We start from the raw sequence: 19,867 nt of genomic DNA on the forward strand, positions 1-19,867 counted from the left end.
GATTGCTACAGACTGGCTTCAGATTTGGCCTTTTGCTGTTGGAAGGGAACAACAACATGAGATGGAGTTCTTGCACAGGCTTCAAGTAGATTAGGGGCTTGCTTTTATTGCACAAATTGAATGGTACAAAAATCACAAAAATCATCCATTCAGGATGGAGAGTCTGCTTAAGAATACTGAAGACTTTCATGGGCAGCTTCATGTGTGGTATTTAATTCTGAGTGTGTTAAGAGAATCTTTTTGAAATGTTTTAAATATTGATGTGAAATAACTAAGGAAATTAATGAGATAGGACTAAGTTTGGTCAGGTGATGCTTGATAAGTGATTTTTGCTTGTTGGTCTTTGCTAGGAGATGTGGCAAATTTGTGATCAGGTTTAATATTGCAGGGAGGTTTCTAGGTCTCAGTAGAGAGAATCATTGGCTCTGGTGATAACCACCTGGGAAATGCAATTGAAAGTTCTCAGGGTGCCTCTGCAGTGACTGTTTCTGTTCTGGATGGCTGAACAAGACTATTTAACCAATAACAGGATCTAACCTAGGAGTGTTGGTGTTCATGTTTTGTGAGACTAAACCAACCAATCCAGAGTTCCTTGACATGTCTGGGATGGATATGATTTTGGATATGGTTTTGAGTCCAGGGGACTTTGAGGGGAGGAATGTTCAAAGAGGCACTGGGCACAGCTGTTTGGGTAGCATGGGATGGCTGCAGCCAGCTTCAGTAGGAATTGTCAATCAATTCACAAAAGGACACTGTCAGAAGAGAAGGGAGGTTTGGCTGTGGTGACAGCAGCTATGATTAGCTGGATTAGACATGTGAGAGGAGAATACTGTGTAATTAATTTCTCTCCCTTTGTGCTTGTCATGGAAGATGGCCCTAATCAGAACTTCTCTTGAGACTGGGGGTGTCTCACTAAAATATGAACTGACTGGGTGAGTATTTCTCTTAGGTTTCAACACGGAGTGAGAGAAGTTTGTCTAAACTTCCTTCATGATGAGCTCCAGGTTGTAAATCCCTAAGGTGGAAGGCATTAAACCAGTTGCTTTTCTAGACTATAATTGTGTGTTACTTTGGGGACAGAATTCCACAATGGAAAAGGGTAAGAAGATATTCAAACAGAAAAAAAAAATGCTATACTAGATGTATACTGGGCAGTCCTAGAGCAGATGCAGCAGTCAGAGGTACGTCTGTGACGTTTTTGAGAACTGACTGATGTGGTCACTTTTCTTTTTCTCCAGAGGAGAGGAATGAGATACAGCTGGAATTTCTTTGCTGATTGGTTGGATAACATGGCAGGCTTACAGATGTTTAGGTTGAAAGAAAGAGATGATGTCAATGTTACACATATGAAGCAAACAGGGACTGTTCAGCTGAGGAGAGACATCCATAGGGTTCCCTGTTTATCAGCTGTCACCATCAGTTGTGTTGTGGAGTGCCTGAGCTCATGGGGGTGAGGTGAACACCAGCCTAATGTTAAACATGTTGACTGCTGCTTTGTGAGAAATTCCTAGTAAGGCTTTCTTGTTGTCAGGGAAGACTTAACCATTCTAAGACACTCTTAGAAAGCATCCAAAGGAGAGCTACAAAGATGGTGAAAGGCCTTGAGGGGAAGTGTGAGAAGTGGCTGAGGTCACTTGGTCTGTTCAGCCTGCAGGAGACAGAGGGGAGACCTCATTGCAGTCTGCAACATCCTCACAAGGGGAAGAGGAGGGGCAGGCACTGATGTCTCTGCTGACCAGTGACAGGACCCAAGGCAATGGCCTGAAGTTGTGTCAGGGAAGAGCGAGTTAGGATATCAGGAGAAGGTTCTTCACCCAGTGGGTGGTTGGGCACTGGAACAGGCTCCCCAGGGCAGTGGTCAGAGCACCAAGCCTGACAGAGTTCAAGAAGTGTTTGGACAACACTCTCAGGCACATGCTGTGATTCTCAGGATGTCCTGTGCAGAGCTGGGCCTGATCTTTGTGTGTCCCTTGCAACTCGGGATATTCTGTGATTCTTCATGTAGACTGAATCTGTAAGGCTACAGAAATGTGCTGTATGAAACTGTGTGTGCAGAATTGTGTGTATTTGCACTTGTCACATTGAGGCTGCCCTATCTGTAAGACTCCTGTCCCTTATTGGACTTGCTGTCAGTGTCAGTGTCAGTGGGTCACCAGTAAGACTTGGTTACAGCAAGTGAGAAGTGTTAGAGACGCTGATTTATTAGGGCTTAACTGTAATAAATCCAACTGCCAGGATGTTCAAGGACTTATTTAATGTGGAGACAGTAAGTGAAGGATTTTGGACAGGACTGAGGAGGCTTTGCTGTGAGTGCCTCTGCTGAGCTGAGTAGTTGCAATAACCTGCAGTCCCCTTGTAGTGAGTGCTTTGGTTAATGTCATCCAGTTTCCTTCCCTTCTGTTGTCACAGTAACCAAGTCAGTGTGCTAGGTGCATCGCTTGCATGAGCTTTGTTCAGGATGCTGCTGATGAAGTGCAGAGTACGTAAAACAAGTGTACTTTAATTTACAGCTGGTGTCACTGCATCCAGTACTTACACTAACTACAAAGCTTTCGTGGGAGTGTAATCCGAAACCGTGGCCTGGGGCTTGGAGGAACTTCCTGGACTGCTGCCGCCATCCCTCCCTGGGGGAATCCTTTGGGGCGGCACTTGTAAATGTCACTGGCTAGCACAGGTGGAATACCACGTTAAGGTTCTAACCATTTTGGTATGTTTATTTAAGTAAAATAACCTGTGGAGGTAGGAATGAATTCTGCAAGTAAGGTTGTGAAACATCTTGAATCTGGACTAGTGTCCTCAGCTCAAAGATTAAAGGAACAGCTAAAATATGGGGGAAGGGCACATGTTTTGGAGGCTGGTCTGCAACTGTGTCTGAGGACGGGGTGAGTGGGAACAGAACAGCAGCTGGTTTCGCTGCTGTGCCACTGGTGCTGTCTAGATCAGCTCTGCAATTATAGGTATGAAAGATTTCTTTGGGTCAATGCAAGTAAATTTGGGGAGTTTCAACATCACATCTAGAGCATATAAAGCCTCAGAGGAGTTGCTGTTACTCTGGTCAGGTTTAGAGTATCCTGAAGTTCTCCTTTCTTTGGTAAGGGTGGTCCTTACTCTGAATGACATTTCTGGCATGTTTGGATGTAGCTTGCCTTGCTATTTCTTTTACAGGTTTCCAGAGGGCCCCTTCTCCCAAACTTCTAAGTGTAAATTTGATTACATGTCAAACAAAACTTCACCTGGAGCACAAAGGAAGTAGAAATAATAGCTATTGACTTGGCTCTTTTCTTTTACTGTACTGCTGTCATGAGTTAAACAATTGAAAAGCCCACTGAATCCACACAGGCTCATTTCTGGCAGCATTCATGTGCTTCTGTGCTTGCGGCTTTGCTGCTGCAGGGATTGTCTTGTTTGCCTGTTCAGTATCTGGATGATACATCATTTTGTTGCTCATGAGGTTTACCAGCAGATGCTACCATAGATTCAAAAAGCATAATAAAGTATATTCATGAGGGGTGGTGGGAAAGAGTTCCTATTATTTTCATTTTGTTTTAAAAGCAATATTTTTCTGAGTTGCTCTTCTTCCTGTCCCCACTTTTCAAACCACGTTATTCTGATGTAAAATGCGTTTGGCATCAGAATCTTAAATTATTCATTTCTTGTGCTTTTGAAAACACCCATTTGTGTATTTCTGAAAAGGACAGTAAAGCTTGCTACTGCAACAGCCTACACTGGAAACAATGCTTGAGGCTCCCAACAGGAAGATGATCCCCAGGGTCAATGCTATGAGGTGTGTGTGAGAAATAAGACAACAAAGGATATTTGCTTTCACAGGCAGGAGAAGAGTTTCAGTTTCTGTTACTATTTCAATATTATGGGAAACTTCTTCAAGGCCACCAGTGTCTTTCCCTCCAATCAGCATGGCAAAAATCTCTATCTCCAGTTCAGCCTGCAAGCCTGCTGCCACCTGGGAGAGACAGAGAATGACTCACAGGTAAGGTGCAAGCTTCATACATGGTCCCCTCCCGCAGTCCTTGGAGCTGGTGGTTGATGCCCCAAGCCTGTCAGTGTTAGAGGCATTTGGACAGTGTCTTTAATAGTATGCTTTAACTTTTGGCTAGCCCCGTAGTGGTCAGGCAGTTGGACTAGAGGGCCATTGTAGGTCCCTTCCATATGAAACAAAATATTCTCTTCTATTCTAAAAAGAACATAAAGGTAGGGAGATACAAAAGGGGCAGATGTGAGGAGAAAAGAAAAGAATGGAAATTATTCCAGCCATTTGGATGGATTTCAGTAAGGCCTTTGACACAGTCCTCCACACCATCCTTCTCTCTCAACTGGAGCCTTTAAAGATCTCTTCCAACCCACACCATCCTATGATTTCAAGTACTGAGTTGTGGCTAAGGCTCTGGACTAGGAGGTTTGATTTGCATTCTGGCACTGCCTCTGCACAAGTCATTGCTTCTTGATTCCATGCATTGGCAAGATATTGCCTGGTATTACATGGATGCCATGGGGACAGTGGCCAGCACTATTTATTCAGAGACAGCATGCAAGTAAAAAGAGAGACTGAACAAAGGCAGAAAGAATGAATGCTTCCTACTTAGTGAGATAATGTGCTATGGTGCTTTGCTAGATAAAAAAACTTAAGGTGGAGAACAGTTGGAAGCAGGAGAAGAAAGGATTGAGGCAATAGTTTACTAGGTTTGAAAAAGCTCTCTATAACTTCACTGCTTGACCTGCTGCCTTCCACTGAACTTAACATTTTTATCCCTCTGCATTCTGGCACAGGCTGAGACTCGAGTGCATGGAGCACTTAGCTGAAGGTGGCAGAGGGACGGGGGAAGACAGCATCACTTCAAGTAACCTTAAACAAAACCGTGTACCCTGGCAGCTCTATTCCCAGACAGCTGCTGTCCCAGAAAGGTGCCCTAGCTAGCCTGAGGGCCAGCTGAGTCTAGAAAAAACCCAAAATCTCTCCTGTGTAACCTACAGGTCCTGGTGTGTACATCACTCTCAGTCCTGTGTATGGAGGCGGCTGCTTCACCCGAAACCTGTCAGAAAGAGAAGAGAATCAGTTTGCCAGAAACTGTTTCAGGCAGGAGAAATCTCATCGAGGCTGCCTGCTCTTCCTCTTCTTTTTTAAATGACAGCAGAATTTCTTAGCTCATCCTTTCCATCATATTTTACAAGTTGGACTACAGCAATTCCTGGGCTTCTTGCCAAGGCTCAGGTTTCTAACAAAAAGCCCCCAATGGAGCAGATGAATGGGCCAAAGTAAGCCTTCAAAGAGCTTGTTAACACTGCCTGGTCCTTATAAGAGAATGTGAAACAGCACATTTTAAATCTGCACATTCAAGGGTAGCTGAAGTACAAACAGCTTCTTGGCAAACACCTGTGTATTGCAGACCCAGAAGTTCATAACAATCTTTATTTAACATTCTTTGATGTGATTCTATTGCAGAAAGCATGATACTGGTATGAGTTTTGTGCAAATAATCTTTAATTATTTGCACAAAATTCATACCAGTACCAACTAAAGCAGAAGTTTTGCTTCCTCATTTCTTACTGATAGTTTCACATGTGAGACTCAGTCCTTTTGTGAATGCAACTTCCTACTGTTCAGATTTTTAAAGATCACTAGATCAGATACGACCTTTACTTTTGCATTGCTCTGGAACTGATCCTGTAGATTTCATTCCCCCTTACACCAGAAGCTGTTAAAGGAAAGGCAGTAGAAGCAGCATTCCTAGGATATGGCTCCATCTTATGGAAAGCTCTGGCAGACCTATGAAGAGGCTGTGAGAATTCCTGTGCTTTCTCTGACCAGTGGGTCCGGAGAAACTGTACTTGATTTTTGTCAGGATCTATTTGGAGAGATAAAAACCAGGGTACTAAGAATTCAAACTAACCTTGAGAAGTTCACACCAACATTCTTCATGATTACAGTGGTTGCATAGGTGCAGCCTTCCTTTAGCACTCCAAATATCACCCTGGGTGGGATGAAATGGAATTTGGTAAGATCCTGTCTTGTTGCAAGAGAAGATGTGCTGACCTTTCCTGAGGCAGGATCTTCTATCTTTGCGAACAAAATATGAGACAAAGAGAAAGTTAGTGGCCATTAAGTCAGGTAGAGAATTACTTAACCTATATTTAACATCTGTCCACTCACCCTGAAGAATTACAAAACAACATCCTAATTTGAGTGAAAACTGAAGCAGTACTTTGAATACTGTCTGGAAATTTATACTGGTTTGAGTTTTCAGATGCATGAAGCCATTGAGGTGTCTCAGGGAAAATGGGGGAAGGTCTGCTCTTTTGGAAACAGAGCTTTCATGTAGGTGCCTGATGCAGAATGAGTTTTTCCTAGCAGTTGAGAGGAAAGGTACTTCTAGAATTGCCAGTAAACATAAATAAATTGCAACAGCCATGTTACAGTAAATACATTCAAAATATCTGCCAGCATTGCTCCAGGGTGAAGGTTTTATGGAAAAGAGGTCACTCAGAGGACATGAATATTGACAAGAAAGATGGTATTTTTTACCTTTTTATTTGGTATGGTGTTTGGTTTTTTCCCCTGAAGGCATGATGGTAATATTACTTTCTCTTTTCTTGTCTGTCCTGTAACATCCACCAGCAGACTTGGAACTTTCTGTTGAAAGGCTATCTCTTCTGCTCCCTCAGCCTTGTCTGGAAGGGAAAGATTTCCAAAAGCATGAAAAAGTGACAGATGGATTGAAATTCATATTGCAAATATTGTGTCAGAAGTTATAAAAAGATACCGAGCTGCTCCAACTACATTCTGGAAGGCAGGTGTACCTGTTGTGCTGCTGGAACCATCATCTTGTTTGGAAGGATCCTGCAGGGGAAGGCCAGATGAAAGTGATGATTCACTTGTGGTATCAAGAAATTCAGCTTCTAAAGGGAAAATAATGGAACACTGAGTCAAGTGTTTTTTATGATCAAAATCCTTTTCATAAACATGTGAAAAACATCAGTCTTTAGCACTTTAATTTACACAGTCTTGGAAAGCTGCTACATAACCATGAGAGGCTGGGAAAATTCTGCATGCAACGTTTTGCTCTACTGAGCCACAGCGATCTCAAAAATGCCTGTTGTGTGATTAGTCCTTTCTTGTTCTCTGGCTAACTGAACTATAAACCATAAAGGATTAAAAGAAAATCCAGCACAGGTCTTACGGTGATTGAAAATGAGGAAATATGGGAATTACTGGGGGTCTGATAAAGCCCCACAGAGAACTAGTTTCCTGATATGAATCTTTGCTGTGTATGACTTTTAATCTCACTGTATGATTTCAGTAACTTGTCAGGCTGCTTTTTAAACAGAACTGAAGTATTCCTCTCAGATCTGAAAAGCTGAACCCTAAGATAATGATCCCTCTTTCCTTGCTTCCTGTCAGGGAGTCACCGCTTTCCTCCTATGTCCTCCAGTCTATCTTTAGCCTGCATGTTTCCTAGTCCATATTGCTTTTGCACCAGTTCCCTCTTACCATTGAGTTTCAGAAATAAATCTCCCATATTTTTCCTACAGTCATACTAGTTTTTTTCTAAACTTGGCCTCCTTGGTTCTTGCTCATCCACCCCTAACTATTATTTATTCCATTCAAGTTTCTTGAGCATTTTTCATCTATCCAAGTCTCATTCATAGCACAATTCTTCAGCTTAGCATCCAAAGCTGATGGTTCTTCCACATTCAGTGATGTCTGCAAGGGCTTCTTCCTCCTGAAGAAGATACAAAACTGATGCCAGACAGTCGATTACCTCCACTGGGTTCTCTTATCAGCCTCAGAGGCCAAGTCTCACTTGTTTCTTTTTGAAGTGGAGGAAGTTCCTTCGACATTGCTTCCAAATCAGGAAACTGGAGAAAAGGAAGAAAGAGGGCTTAGCTTTCACAACTAAACACCTAGGAAAACCAGACAGCAGACACCCTTCTCCCCTTGCAAAAAATGAAAGGAAAAAATTTTAAAAAAGGAATGCAAAGGAAACAAATAAGCAGAAACAAAGTGGTGACTTATAAAAGAGATAGAAATAGTTACATCAGATTACAACCTACATTTCTGAGTAGGCTTTATGCACTTACAGCATTTACCAGTAGAAGAACCCCTAAGACCACCTCTAAATTAGGAGTGTTAGTTTTACTTATTCCCTTTCTAATAAGCAAGGAGAGGGGTTTGAGGGGTAAGTAAAAAAATCCTGAGGTTGAGCTTTGCTCTGAATCAGGCTCTCTCCAGAGTTTATGTAAGTAATTTTATAGAGTTTGTTACCAGTGAACATATACCATATTCATCTGCCATGGTTGTCTTTTGTAATGGTTTGTTGAGATATAAACCCAGAATTGTCTTTGGGAGCATGGGAGATACTGGCTGGCCTAACAGACTTCATCCAGTTTTCAGCTGCATTACCTTTTTTTGGTAGAAGTTTTTGCCAAATTCAGATTCAAAATACGGAGCAAAAATTCCATTTATCAGTGCTGCAAATAAAGCCTTCTGTTTATCCAGTTCTTTCCTAGGGATGTTTTTCACATTGTTGGTAAGGAAAAGAAAGAAAAAAAGCATTATAACTGAGTTCAGCCTGTTTTTCAGTATTGTACATCAAGAAATGGATTTGGTAAAGGCAAGTGGCATTTTCTTCCCTGGTTCATCACATGAAGTAATATTCTTCTAATTGGCAATTTTCTTGGAGGTGGATTAAGAATTGACAGGTCAGAATGCACACAGACAGCGAGCTGCCTGCTATGAGGAGCTCCTCCTCAGAACATACTCCATTTCTCTAAACCTCACAGAACATGTCTGGGACTGCCACTGGTGTCTTTCCAACCTTCCACAAACACTTCAAGCTAAGAATTGGTATTCCAAATGCATTGCTAAAATTTTGAACACAAAACTCAACTAATTTCATTATTTTATCACAGAAAGACTTGACAGCTCTGTGGATACAGAAGAAGCTGTTCAAACTTCTGAAGGTAAGGTTGACCAGAGTAGAGATCAGTCATGTTCTCAGCTTGATATAGCCCAGTTTTACACCATTAGAATTTCACTGACTTGCAGCAGGGTCTAATATCAGCTATGAAATGATCAGTCTTAATCATACTGAGAGTTTGAACACTGGTTTTAGAGCCAGAATTGCACATGATGTTCTTGGGTGCTGACTGCTCAGATTTATAAATTGAAATTATTTTTTTAATAAGATCCAAAACAGTGTGAAATGCTATATGAAAATGTAACTCTGAAATTCTAAAAGGATTTTTTATCTCATGCAAATCAGAAATAATTAAGAAGCAATATGGAAAGCCTCACATGGAGTGCTGTGTCCACTTTTGACCTGTCTGGTGCACAAAAGGGCCACAAAGATGATTAAGGGTTTGGAAGACCTTTCATGTGAGTAGAGGCTGAGAGAGCTGGGGCAGTTTTGCCTAGAGAAGCTTTGAAGCACCACCATGTGAGATGGTCTGGGGTTCTATTTGAAAAAAATCAGCTTTTATTTGTGGAATATCTGAATCTTAACCTAAAGCATCAGCATTTGAAAATATTAATATGCAGTATTTTCTACACTAGTGACAGAACCAGAAAACAAAACACAGGGCTTCTGACTTCAGCCTTGGTTTGCATAGTGTAAGTTAACAGTAATGCTGCTGGGTTTTGGAAAAAAAAAGACAAAATAAAGAGACTCAAACCACTTTTTCAGCATTTCTGTTGAGCAGGAAATACCCCATTATTTGCAGGCAAGCCATTGCACCATCACCCAAGACCTGGTGAAATCAGTAACATTCTTTACAAAAGCAGATTAAGCTGTCTCATAACAGAACTTGATCCTACTAATATTATTACCTGGTCTCTTCCAGTTTGCTTTTCCACTTGGATTTTACTCCTTCCGGGCTGAATCCCAGAAGAAAAAAAGAGAGAGTAGTGCGAATGAGAAAACTAGTAGTCTTCTATAAATACAAAAATATTTACGAGATAACCTTGGAAAGAAAATGCTTTTTATGAGAGTATGTTATGTAAACACTTCAGGTGGCTTCTGACTCAGACTTGTATAGTTTGCACAAAAGTGTTTGCTTATATCTGCATTTTTATTAGATAATTCAATCCAAGAAATATGCAAAATTATTTCCCAACAAACTTTGAATTATCTTTCAGATATGGAAAGAGAGCCATAGAGGGACAAAATAATCACAGGACAAGACAGTAAAACGTTGCCATCTCTATCTAGGAATCTAGATTCCAGCCCTTAATGACAGTCAGTAAAGCACAGTGCCTCCCCTGTGTGCTTGGCTTCACCCTTTGTGTTATTTCCATTTGCACCAGTGCTTGCTGCTCTGTCCTACCTGTGCTGCTGGTCCTGTCTCTGTGCAGTGCTTGCCTTCCCTGTGTGATCCTGGGCAGGAGGAGCCACTGCCTGCTCATACAGCTGGCTCACACGGGCTGCAAGGGGAAGGGCACTGCTGAATGGGCTTGCTCTGCTGCACAGGGTTATGAAAAAAAAACCATCAAAGGATGTTTTTTAAATGCATCTTTCTGCCACTTTATGGAAACCTAACAGAATCTTTGTTACTGTGAGGGAAAAGGCAGAAAGAACTTCATTCCAAAATCAAGATCAGAGCATTAACAGATAAGAAATTGAATTCAATATTGAAAGGAGAAGAAGCAGATTAGGTTCACACTCCCACCCTGTATTTCCTGACATATTTTTACATTCTTTCAAGATACAAATACCTGTGAATAGGAAAAGTTGCTGACATTCAGCCACTCTGTAACTGGGGTGCTCTGAGGTCTTTATCTACAGCTGAAGAAAATAATGTGGGCTTTCAGGGATCCTTATTACATTTAGCTTGCTTAAGCTTGCTTGTGCTTAATTGAGGCTGTGAAGCAGCCATAATCAACATTCTCATGGAAGGAACTGCTAGCTCAATATGTATAATGGAGAAATGCCAGTCTTTCCACATTTAATATTGTGACCAGCTCTAGGGCTTTATTAAAGAGTTGCCCTGTCCTCTGACATATTTTATAAAGTGTGTTGTTTACTTTATACCTTGAAGCTAAATCATGGGTCCAAAGAAATTTCCTTGTCTAAAAACAATTTTCTGTGGCGAAGTTTAGGAGATGTGAGTATTTGAGAGATATGATCCTATTAGACTATGACAATATCTCTTAGTGTTCTGGGAATTACATGAGTTCAAACTTCAAAATGTGGGGTTTTTTTGGTCAGCTTCTTCACCATAAAACATGATTTTTCAGCTTTTTCTATTTTTACCTGTTTCAAAGAGCTTTTCTTTCCCACTATCTTCTTCATTAGCAATACTACACTAAAATTGCAGCTCCATTTAAGAGGAAACTGTTCAGCAAGCATTTGTTGCAGCAGTTTCTGTTTATTTTGCACAGTATGACGTTTTTGACAAGTAGAAATATTCTTGACAAGGAAAATAACACTTTAAAGATGAGTGTCACAAGGGGATAGAATGTAATGAATTTTTCTACAGAAAAGGGTTATGGGTTTTTATAAGAGATATCTTAACTTTTATTTGTACATCTTAATGTACAAGTGATGTGATGGTTTGAGATTAGATTTGGAAGTGTAATAAATAACTAGGATTTACTTAGTTGCTTTGAAAAACTTGTCTGAAAAGTTGTTACTTGCATAAAAATAGCCAAGTATTGTCATAGTTCTTACACCTAAGAAAACTCACTACATGAAAATGTCAAATACACATGCCTAAAACCAGGAATTATTTTTCAGACATACTGGATCATTGATGCTAAGAAGTCCTAATCACCTGTGAGAGTCACACAGAAGCATGTACATAGTACATAGATGAATTCACCTTTATATTGCCTCTTTAAAAATAATAGTACAATACTTTTAAACTTATTATGATATTTTTAATTTTAAAAGTACAGGTATTCAAATTTTTATTACCTCTATCACTGAGATTTTCAGTTGACTTCTTCCAGTCAGGGAAGGACTGCAATGAAAAATGAATAACTGTGACTACATGAGAAATAAAATTCACAACAACATCTTATTCAGAGGATTTATATTAAAAACAAGTGCTATCTTGTTATCCCCATTCTTGTAGTCACATTGTCAGGTATTTCAGTGTGTCAGAAAACATACGCTGGGAAAAAAGGATATGAAGTACAATTTCCCTGTTCTAAACAGATATTTGTCTCCTTCTTGATGACCCACTGCATAGATAGCTTTGTATTTTATACGGTTACTTTTTATTAGGTCAACTAAGCTAATTCCTAATCAAATCGAAATCCTTTGGCAAAAAAATCTGAACAAGATATACTTGTATTAAACTTAGAATCCCAACAAGTCAAATGGGAAATGTGTTCAGGAATTTGCAGGCTTTGTTACTGAGGAGATCTCATGTGGCTGGCTTACAGTAAAGCGAATAAGGGTTAAGAGGCTCTAAAGTGTTTCCTTTATTCTCGTGCTGTCTCTGAAGCAGTTAACTGGAAAGCAGATCTCCTGACCAGGCAGTCTGGGCTGTAACAGAGCTACTGGAGACTTGGGAGCAATGGGACACTGATTCCTGGGTCACAGCAGATGCACACTGAGACTGCTGCTCACAAAAGAGTTGTCCAATGTGAAATCTGTAACTGCAAATGAAGGTGCTGAAGGTAGCCAGGACAATCAACAATAATTAGTCACTAGACAAATTCACTGGATCTGAGCAGCATGTGAGGTTCAGCACCTGGGCCTCATTGAAGTAAATAAATGTCTGCCTAGAGGATAGATGCAGATGGAATTACTGACAGATCATTTCTTTGTCCCTTTTTCCAGAAAAGCTGTGATCCTCTTCTATTTACCCACCTTTCCCAGTACCTATTCCTCTCCTTTTTGTGTTCTAATTATCCATGAAAATCCACAGATTATATTTAAAAAAAACCAAAATGCTGCTCAGCAGTAATAACAATAACCCACCTTTCCCATTACCTATTCCTCTCCTTCTTGTGTTCTAATTATCCATGAAAATTCACAGATTATATTTAAAAAAACAAAATGCTGCTCAGCAGTAATAACAATATTCCTCCAGACTGTTTTTGTATTATCCCAAAAGCAGGGTTTAAATTCTTACTATGGAGGTGGCTGTGGTTGAAATAAAAGTCTCCCATGTGCAATGACAACAGACTGGAAACATTTTCACTCTGATGTTGGGGGATATTAAAAAAAGTAAATTACTGGAAAGTAATTTTGGTCTGTGTGTTTGGGAACATATCATTCAGTAGAACTCTTGAACTGTTTTGAGCATTGCTTCCCCAAATGGCAGCAGTGCCCAGCTGAATTCAGACCAGCTGAAGGCTGTGTGGCTCTGCTTTACCATTAATCTCCACCAGAACTGGCTCTGTGCTGCTCTGACATTTGCTGGTTTATTAATGGATAATGTGCTTCAAGGCTCGCACTTCCAATGCAATACAAGGGTTTTGTTGAAAGAAATAATTAAAATTTTGATTTTCTCACTGTAACCTGTTCAAGGAGACTTGCAGCATTCTCCTTTTCCTCTTCTGTTCTTGGTTCTTTCACATTAATCTCTTCCAGCTCATCTTCCTGCTTTAAGATGTTCTCTATATATTCCTAGTGGAACAATGAAAAAGATGAATAAAGATGCAGATGTAGGCTTAAAATAGATATTTACATTGACATAATCATTCCAACTGCTACAGAAAAGAAGCACATTTCTTTTCCAACATCTCTTTAAATCAGCTGGATAGAAAAAGGGGTTTTAAACACACCACTCTGCCAGAAAGCTACATGCAGTACAGAACTTTAAGGTTTGTAGAAACAAATGTTTCCCACACCAGTTCTTTTTCACTTGTTTATATCTCTTTAATCTTATAGGAGATGGACAAAGGAAGAATATTTTCCTTAAATCTTGATTTTGCTCTGACAAAGTGAAGGTGAGGCTAAAGATTTAAGACGCTTCATTCTGGAAAAAAAAAGAATTAATTAAATATTGATTTGTGAGCAATGAGAGTATTTTCATTGCACATTTATGCAATTGTTGCAACTGTTTTTTCAGTGCTAGTAATTGCAGCTCTTCCTTCCCAGTGTAATAAACAGCATTCATCTTTCTCTAAAAATCAACAATATATCTGGGTGATGAATAGACTTCCCTTGCCATTTTGGTGTGGAACTTTTCTTACACTGTTTGCCTTTGAAAGATCAGTATGCAAATTAAAGAATAATTTTAATATATTTATAGACTGAAAAACTGGTAACATTTCATTCTGATAGACCTGAATATCCCAAACATGTCTGGGCTGGCCAGCTGTCAGTGTTTTTCTATTGCAAGCATGTTTTCTTTGAAATGTAATGTGGGGGACAAAAATTATATAAATGGCTACAATATACTACTACCTTCACACATGTCACATGCTGTTAACTTACAAATTCAGTCTGCAATGCCATTATCAAAATAGTTTAAATGAATAAATTACAGGACACATATACTTTGTTATTTTCTAATTCCTAAGTAATAATGGGGTTTTGACTCTGAAATCTCTTCTAAGAGCATCTTCACAATGTGAATTAAATACAGGAATGTTTTACACCAACACTGAGAAGGGCAAAGCTGCTCACTTTTGGACATCATCTCAGAACACTGGCACAGGAGGTCTAGCTTGCACCCTGCTATGAGCAAGTCACTAATGAGGGATGACCACAAACCTTGTCAGAAGGCTACACAGCTATTTCCTAGACATGGATAGAGTAACAAACTCAGACTGAAACCTGGAAATGTTCTACATTGATTTATGAAAAAAATACATAACCAAGACCAGAGTGTGTCTCAGTGACCAAGTTACTTGCAGAATTATGGTGAGCTAGAAATTCTTGTTCAGCTTTATATATTTAAACTCTTAAGGCTTTTTGAAGGAAAACAAACTCTAAGCAAAATAAAAGTGAAGTAACAGACATCAATATTGACAGCAAGGAAATTATATGTTAGAGTACTGTCTGTCATGTATGCTGGATTGGATCTCATGTATTTGCTTAGAAAACTAGGTTTCATAAGAGGTAAATGAAACAATTGAACTTTTTCAGAAGAACACTTACAGCACCTGTCTATGTATGAAATAATTGTTCTTCAAGCATAGTAGATTTTTCTCAGGTATATACTTCACATTTATCACAATTCGTCTACTTGTTTGTTCTCTATTGCTTACTGGAAGAATGAATAAATGTGGTTGAACTACCTTAAGGGAAAGATGCAGCTTTTCTCTTAATTCATCACAGAGTGGCTTATACTGGAATAGCTGGCGGATCTGCAGTTTTTTGGGACATTTTCGCACGGGGGCTGGCAAGGACGCACGTGCTTCTCCAATGCTGAGACCCTTCCAGACACACCTCACTAAGGGACCTTTGATCTCCCCCTGAACAGAGAGGAGCAAACAAAAAGAGCAAAACCCAAAAATGCACCTATTGGCAATATGTCTCAGTTAAAAGGCATGTCATAGACCTAGACAATAAAGCCAGTAGATTCCTGGGAACAATTTATCTATCCTAAACCATCTTTATCTGGTAAGATAAACTCTCCTTAAAATTGCTAATCCCCTCACTAAGTGTAAAAGAATGGGACCATACATTCCCTGACACAGCCTACCATTTGCTCTGTCTGCTTAATAAATTGAATTTAACATTCACATTGTTTAGAGCTTCATTTCCCCACAGAGACAAACATCTATTGCTTTAACATGAAAAGACAGTTTTGAAACAATTATACCTCAGGAGGAGAAGATTCTTTCTGAGTCTCTGGCTGTAGATATGGAGGAACAATACTCTCTGGTTCTTTCTTCATTACCCAGGGGGATGATTCAGCCATAGGCCGGAGAACAGTAATACTTAAAACACCTGGTTTAAAGACACATTTTGCTAAGAATCAGTTCAAATTAAAAAAAAGAAGTGTCTCAGACCTACAGAGAAAAACACCTATCTACAAAAAAATCTTATTACTAACAGATAAAACTCCATGTATCCATGGCTACAGATAATATCAGACCACTGCGTTGATTATAGAATAGTGGTACAAGCTCAGATTACTCAGCCCATTTTTAACAATAAATTGCTTATGCTACTTGCTTTGATTCTTGGTTAACAGCTCAGTTGTATAGTGTGGGGAGTAGCTCAAACAAGGAAAAGCAAAGCATTGACCCATGTGTACTGAATACTAATCTCAGAAGTAGTACAACATATTCAGAACATGCATAATTCTTCACTGTATTTTATACTTCATGCCCTGATCACTGGATGGATTCCATTAGAGATGGTTTATTTGTATTGTTTGCATAAATTTTAATGTTCTTCAAAATATTTTTTCCAGCCCATCCCAAAAATTACTTAATCTACTATGATCTATACCATAGGCAACCTTCAAAATGGATATTACCACTGAGGTACTTTGTCACAATGATACAAAATTGTGAAGCCTTGCAGTAAAGGCAAATAGAACCAGTATTGTGAAAGGTGGAGCAGGAAGTCAGATGTGCTACTATTACAAATGATTGCTGGTTGTAAGTAAAATTTTTTGACTGGGTATGTATGCTCTCCATCTTTCTGATCTTTTCATCTTCTTCATTTTTCTGGCTCCCTCCATGTCCCTTCTTTTTTTCTTTTTTCCCATGGCAGAATGACTTCATTTGGTTTCTGCAATGGGGAACCAGTCATTTGTGTGAATAAAAGTACATTTAAAAATGTGCCACACTTTATAAGAGTAGTAAGTGGGAAACCTGTTTTACATCATATGCTTATGACATAAATCTATGACAAATTTGTCTTAGGACCTTATGGCTTGAAGCAAACTTCCATCATCATCCCCTCATATTCTGGGGAACCATACTTTCCTCTCTTTTAAAGATATTTTTTTGTTAGCAACTACCTGTTACACCACAGTGTCTTTTATAGAAACACAGCAGATCCAATTACCTTTACAATGACAACCAACAATTCCAGGACATAATTTCTTGCATTGCTACTACAATGTGGTTGGTACCATGCAGTATTGGCTATTCCAGCCATGTTTTTTCAGCTTCTTAATGTGTATCCTTTCCAACAGACAGCCTAAAGGTCAACATCAGGGCATCACTCTCCTCATTGCTACATCATTAATGGAGACTGTGAGACATTCAAGTTTTTAAATGATAAACACAAAGAATATATTTAGTTGGTAATCGCTTTTATTTGTGTGACTGAGAGTGGATAAAGATATGCCATTTGTTAGTTCACTTATCCCTTAACAGTGTCCTTCAGTTAATTCTCTGTTTCCCAGAGTTTTTCCCCAAACTCATTTCTTTCACTTCTAGAAGGTGTGGATCCTTATTTACAAGGGTAAAAACATTTCCTGCCCAAAAAAGAGTTTTGAAACTTTTCAATTCTTTCTATTAGTAGTCTGTCAGAGAAGAAACATTTTCTACCTGGCTGTTCTTGTACTGGATCCCGCAAGACTGCAGTGGCAGGATCACTGCAGGCCTCAGCCATATACTCGTGTACATCCTTTGTTCGCAGGAGCTCTGTTCCAGAACCATCCTCAGAGATTATGAAAAACCTGCACAGCCAAACACACACACGGGGCTCTATCAAGAGAGCAGAACTCCAGCATGATGGCATCAAATGTGCAAATACAGACTACTGAACAAAGGGAGCACAAATCCATGAACCCTGTAAAATACTGTGAAGAAAAATAAGTGTTAACCTAGGAGTGCAGTTTACCTGGGGACATGCTCATTATCAGTGACAGGTTTGTTAACATCATCTGCTGCTGAACTCCCGTCCTCCTTGTCATCAGAGCCACTGCTGGGAACGCACACATCTGTGCTGCCATCAGCCAGGACCTATAGCAGAAATTATGTGAAATTACTTGAGTTAAAAGATCCTTTTAAAACAGTGACTTGCTGGAGAACTTTAACATAGTTTAGCCCAGTGAAAGAGACAGAAAAACACATTTCACAATGAGCAGCTGGAAACTCACAGGAAAAAGAAATAAAGAGGAAAACTGAAAAGACAGTAAAACCCCTACAATATTTCTTGAAAGACATGCTGTATCATAAATACTAATATCACATGCTGATATTTAATAAATTCCCAAAGACTGTTACACAAAAATACTCACTCACTGGTGAAGCCAGGTAACTGTAATACTCAAGACAGACATTGATGTATACCTACTGAGTGAACTTCTACAGTATTCTCCTTCTTGAAAATACTATGTGCTTATTAACTAATGTGACATTTACATATTCAAACAAGATAACTAACAATGACCTAAAAAGGAATAATAGTGCCTTTTTCAAGATACAATTTAAATAAGGGTGATTCAAAGCACAGTCCATTAACTGAATCTGACACACCTAGTTTTTAATCCTCACTTGCAGAGCTGATTATTTGCTATAGTACAAATCATGCTAATTAAAGGTGAGCTAAATTGTACACCATGTGATCTGTTTCAGTCTCTCTAAAGAGGGATAAATATAAAAAAAAGGATATCCATCACTTAGTTAAGAAGATATCAGAGACCTGATTCTGGCTACTTTAAATATTACAAGGTTACAATTTGATTTTGAGAGAAGTTTATAACAGAACGCAGAAACTTGTTTTCTTCCATGTATTTTACCTTGAAAGTATTTCCTTCAGGATCCATCATCTCACAAATAGTGCTGGAAGTGTGTTTCATAATGTATCTCCCTGCTTGTTTCTCTTCTTCCTTGCTGCTGAAATCAAAAACTTCATGGCTATAAACTGCTGAGCAATCTTCATCAAAGAAAAGAAAGCCTCCCTTGCTGGGTAAAACCTATGAGAGCAAAAAGGAAGAGGTTAAATCCTCAAAGGTGAAAAATTTAATTTAAAGATACTGAGAAAATGAAGAATAGATACAAATCAAGAGGACAGCTTCCAGATATTCAATACTGAATCATCCACTTCAGAGGAATCAAAGGGGAGAAAGAAGGAATATGAGGTCCAAGAAGTAGGCTGATCTGAGTCTCTGTGATATTTAACTTCAGGAAATTTAAGACTGTGATTTAAATATATTGTACATTTGTGAGTAAGTGTCTAAACATCATCAGAGCATGAAAGAGATAAAATAACAAGGATTAGTGAAGACTATAGAGAAGGGAGGTAATGAAGGTGAGAGCTGCTAATGGCAGGGAACTTGGAACACAGAGATTAAACGTCACTGTGACAAACTAAAATAATTCTCACCTGATATGTTCCCTGTGGCTTTGCTACAATAGATGTCCCATCTCCAAAGACAGTACAACAGGTACCATCCTCACAATTTGTTGTAACAGTAGCAAACTCAGGATTCTCTGCTCGTGTACCTTTGAGCTCCTTTGCAATGACTTCTGAGAATTACAAGAATAATGGAAATGTCTTATGATTCAATTTGCTTTTTCTCTCACAGTGCTGGATCTTTATCTTTTCAGTGCAAGACCTTCATAAACTTCATAGCATCCTTTATCATATATTTTTATGTTAGGTAAATAAAATGCAATCTTTTAAGTTCTGGACTGTGAATTCAATATAGGAAAACCCAACTGTATAAATATCTGTAACTACCTGTAGCTGGCCAGGAAAGTACACTCTAATGTATCAAGTATGGTACTAACCATAATGATCTGGATATTTGTAATATACAAGTTGGATCACTGAAATTCTTTGTGCCTGTAATACAAACTCTAAAATGTAAAGAAATTCCTATTCAGCAACACAAATCTTGGAAAACATATTAAAACAGGCATGTTAATCTGGTTATTGCATTTCCATTGAAGAGATAGGTCAGTTCAAGGGATTTTGACTTTTGAAATCCCACAGGGAGATGTCCCTGAACATTTTCTGCTAAATCAATAAACTTCTTTCCC

At 39.1% G+C, this 19,867-nt stretch overlaps 1 protein-coding gene across 1 annotated transcript in view; it reads right to left on the reverse strand.

The window, feature by feature from the left end:
- Positions 1-2,334: 2,334 nt before the first annotated feature.
- The window catches only part of SPAG17 (sperm associated antigen 17), a 78,687-nt gene continuing 61,154 nt past the window's right edge, over positions 2,335-19,867 (reverse strand). Inside the window, exons 31-48 of the mRNA XM_031056711.1 lie at positions 19,209-19,351; positions 18,622-18,798; positions 17,721-17,842; positions 17,426-17,556; positions 15,739-15,866; positions 15,212-15,388; positions 13,479-13,592; positions 11,928-11,973; positions 10,339-10,435; positions 9,842-9,889; positions 8,417-8,519; positions 7,776-7,872; positions 6,814-6,912; positions 6,539-6,684; positions 5,907-6,073; positions 4,988-5,048; positions 3,808-3,961; positions 2,335-2,665 (exon numbers count right to left, since the gene is read on the reverse strand). Coding sequence (XP_030912571.1) covers positions 2,538-2,665; positions 3,808-3,961; positions 4,988-5,048; positions 5,907-6,073; positions 6,539-6,684; positions 6,814-6,912; positions 7,776-7,872; positions 8,417-8,519; positions 9,842-9,889; positions 10,339-10,435; positions 11,928-11,973; positions 13,479-13,592; positions 15,212-15,388; positions 15,739-15,866; positions 17,426-17,556; positions 17,721-17,842; positions 18,622-18,798; positions 19,209-19,351 — 2,138 coding nt within the window. The 3' untranslated portion in view covers positions 2,335-2,537. The remainder of the gene's footprint in view (positions 2,666-3,807; positions 3,962-4,987; positions 5,049-5,906; positions 6,074-6,538; positions 6,685-6,813; positions 6,913-7,775; positions 7,873-8,416; positions 8,520-9,841; positions 9,890-10,338; positions 10,436-11,927; positions 11,974-13,478; positions 13,593-15,211; positions 15,389-15,738; positions 15,867-17,425; positions 17,557-17,720; positions 17,843-18,621; positions 18,799-19,208; positions 19,352-19,867) is intronic.

This window comes from Geospiza fortis, unplaced genomic scaffold (assembly GCF_000277835.1).
Source record: "Geospiza fortis unplaced genomic scaffold, GeoFor_1.0 scaffold1, whole genome shotgun sequence".
In the NCBI taxonomy this organism is placed as follows: domain Eukaryota; kingdom Metazoa; phylum Chordata; class Aves; order Passeriformes; family Thraupidae; genus Geospiza; species Geospiza fortis.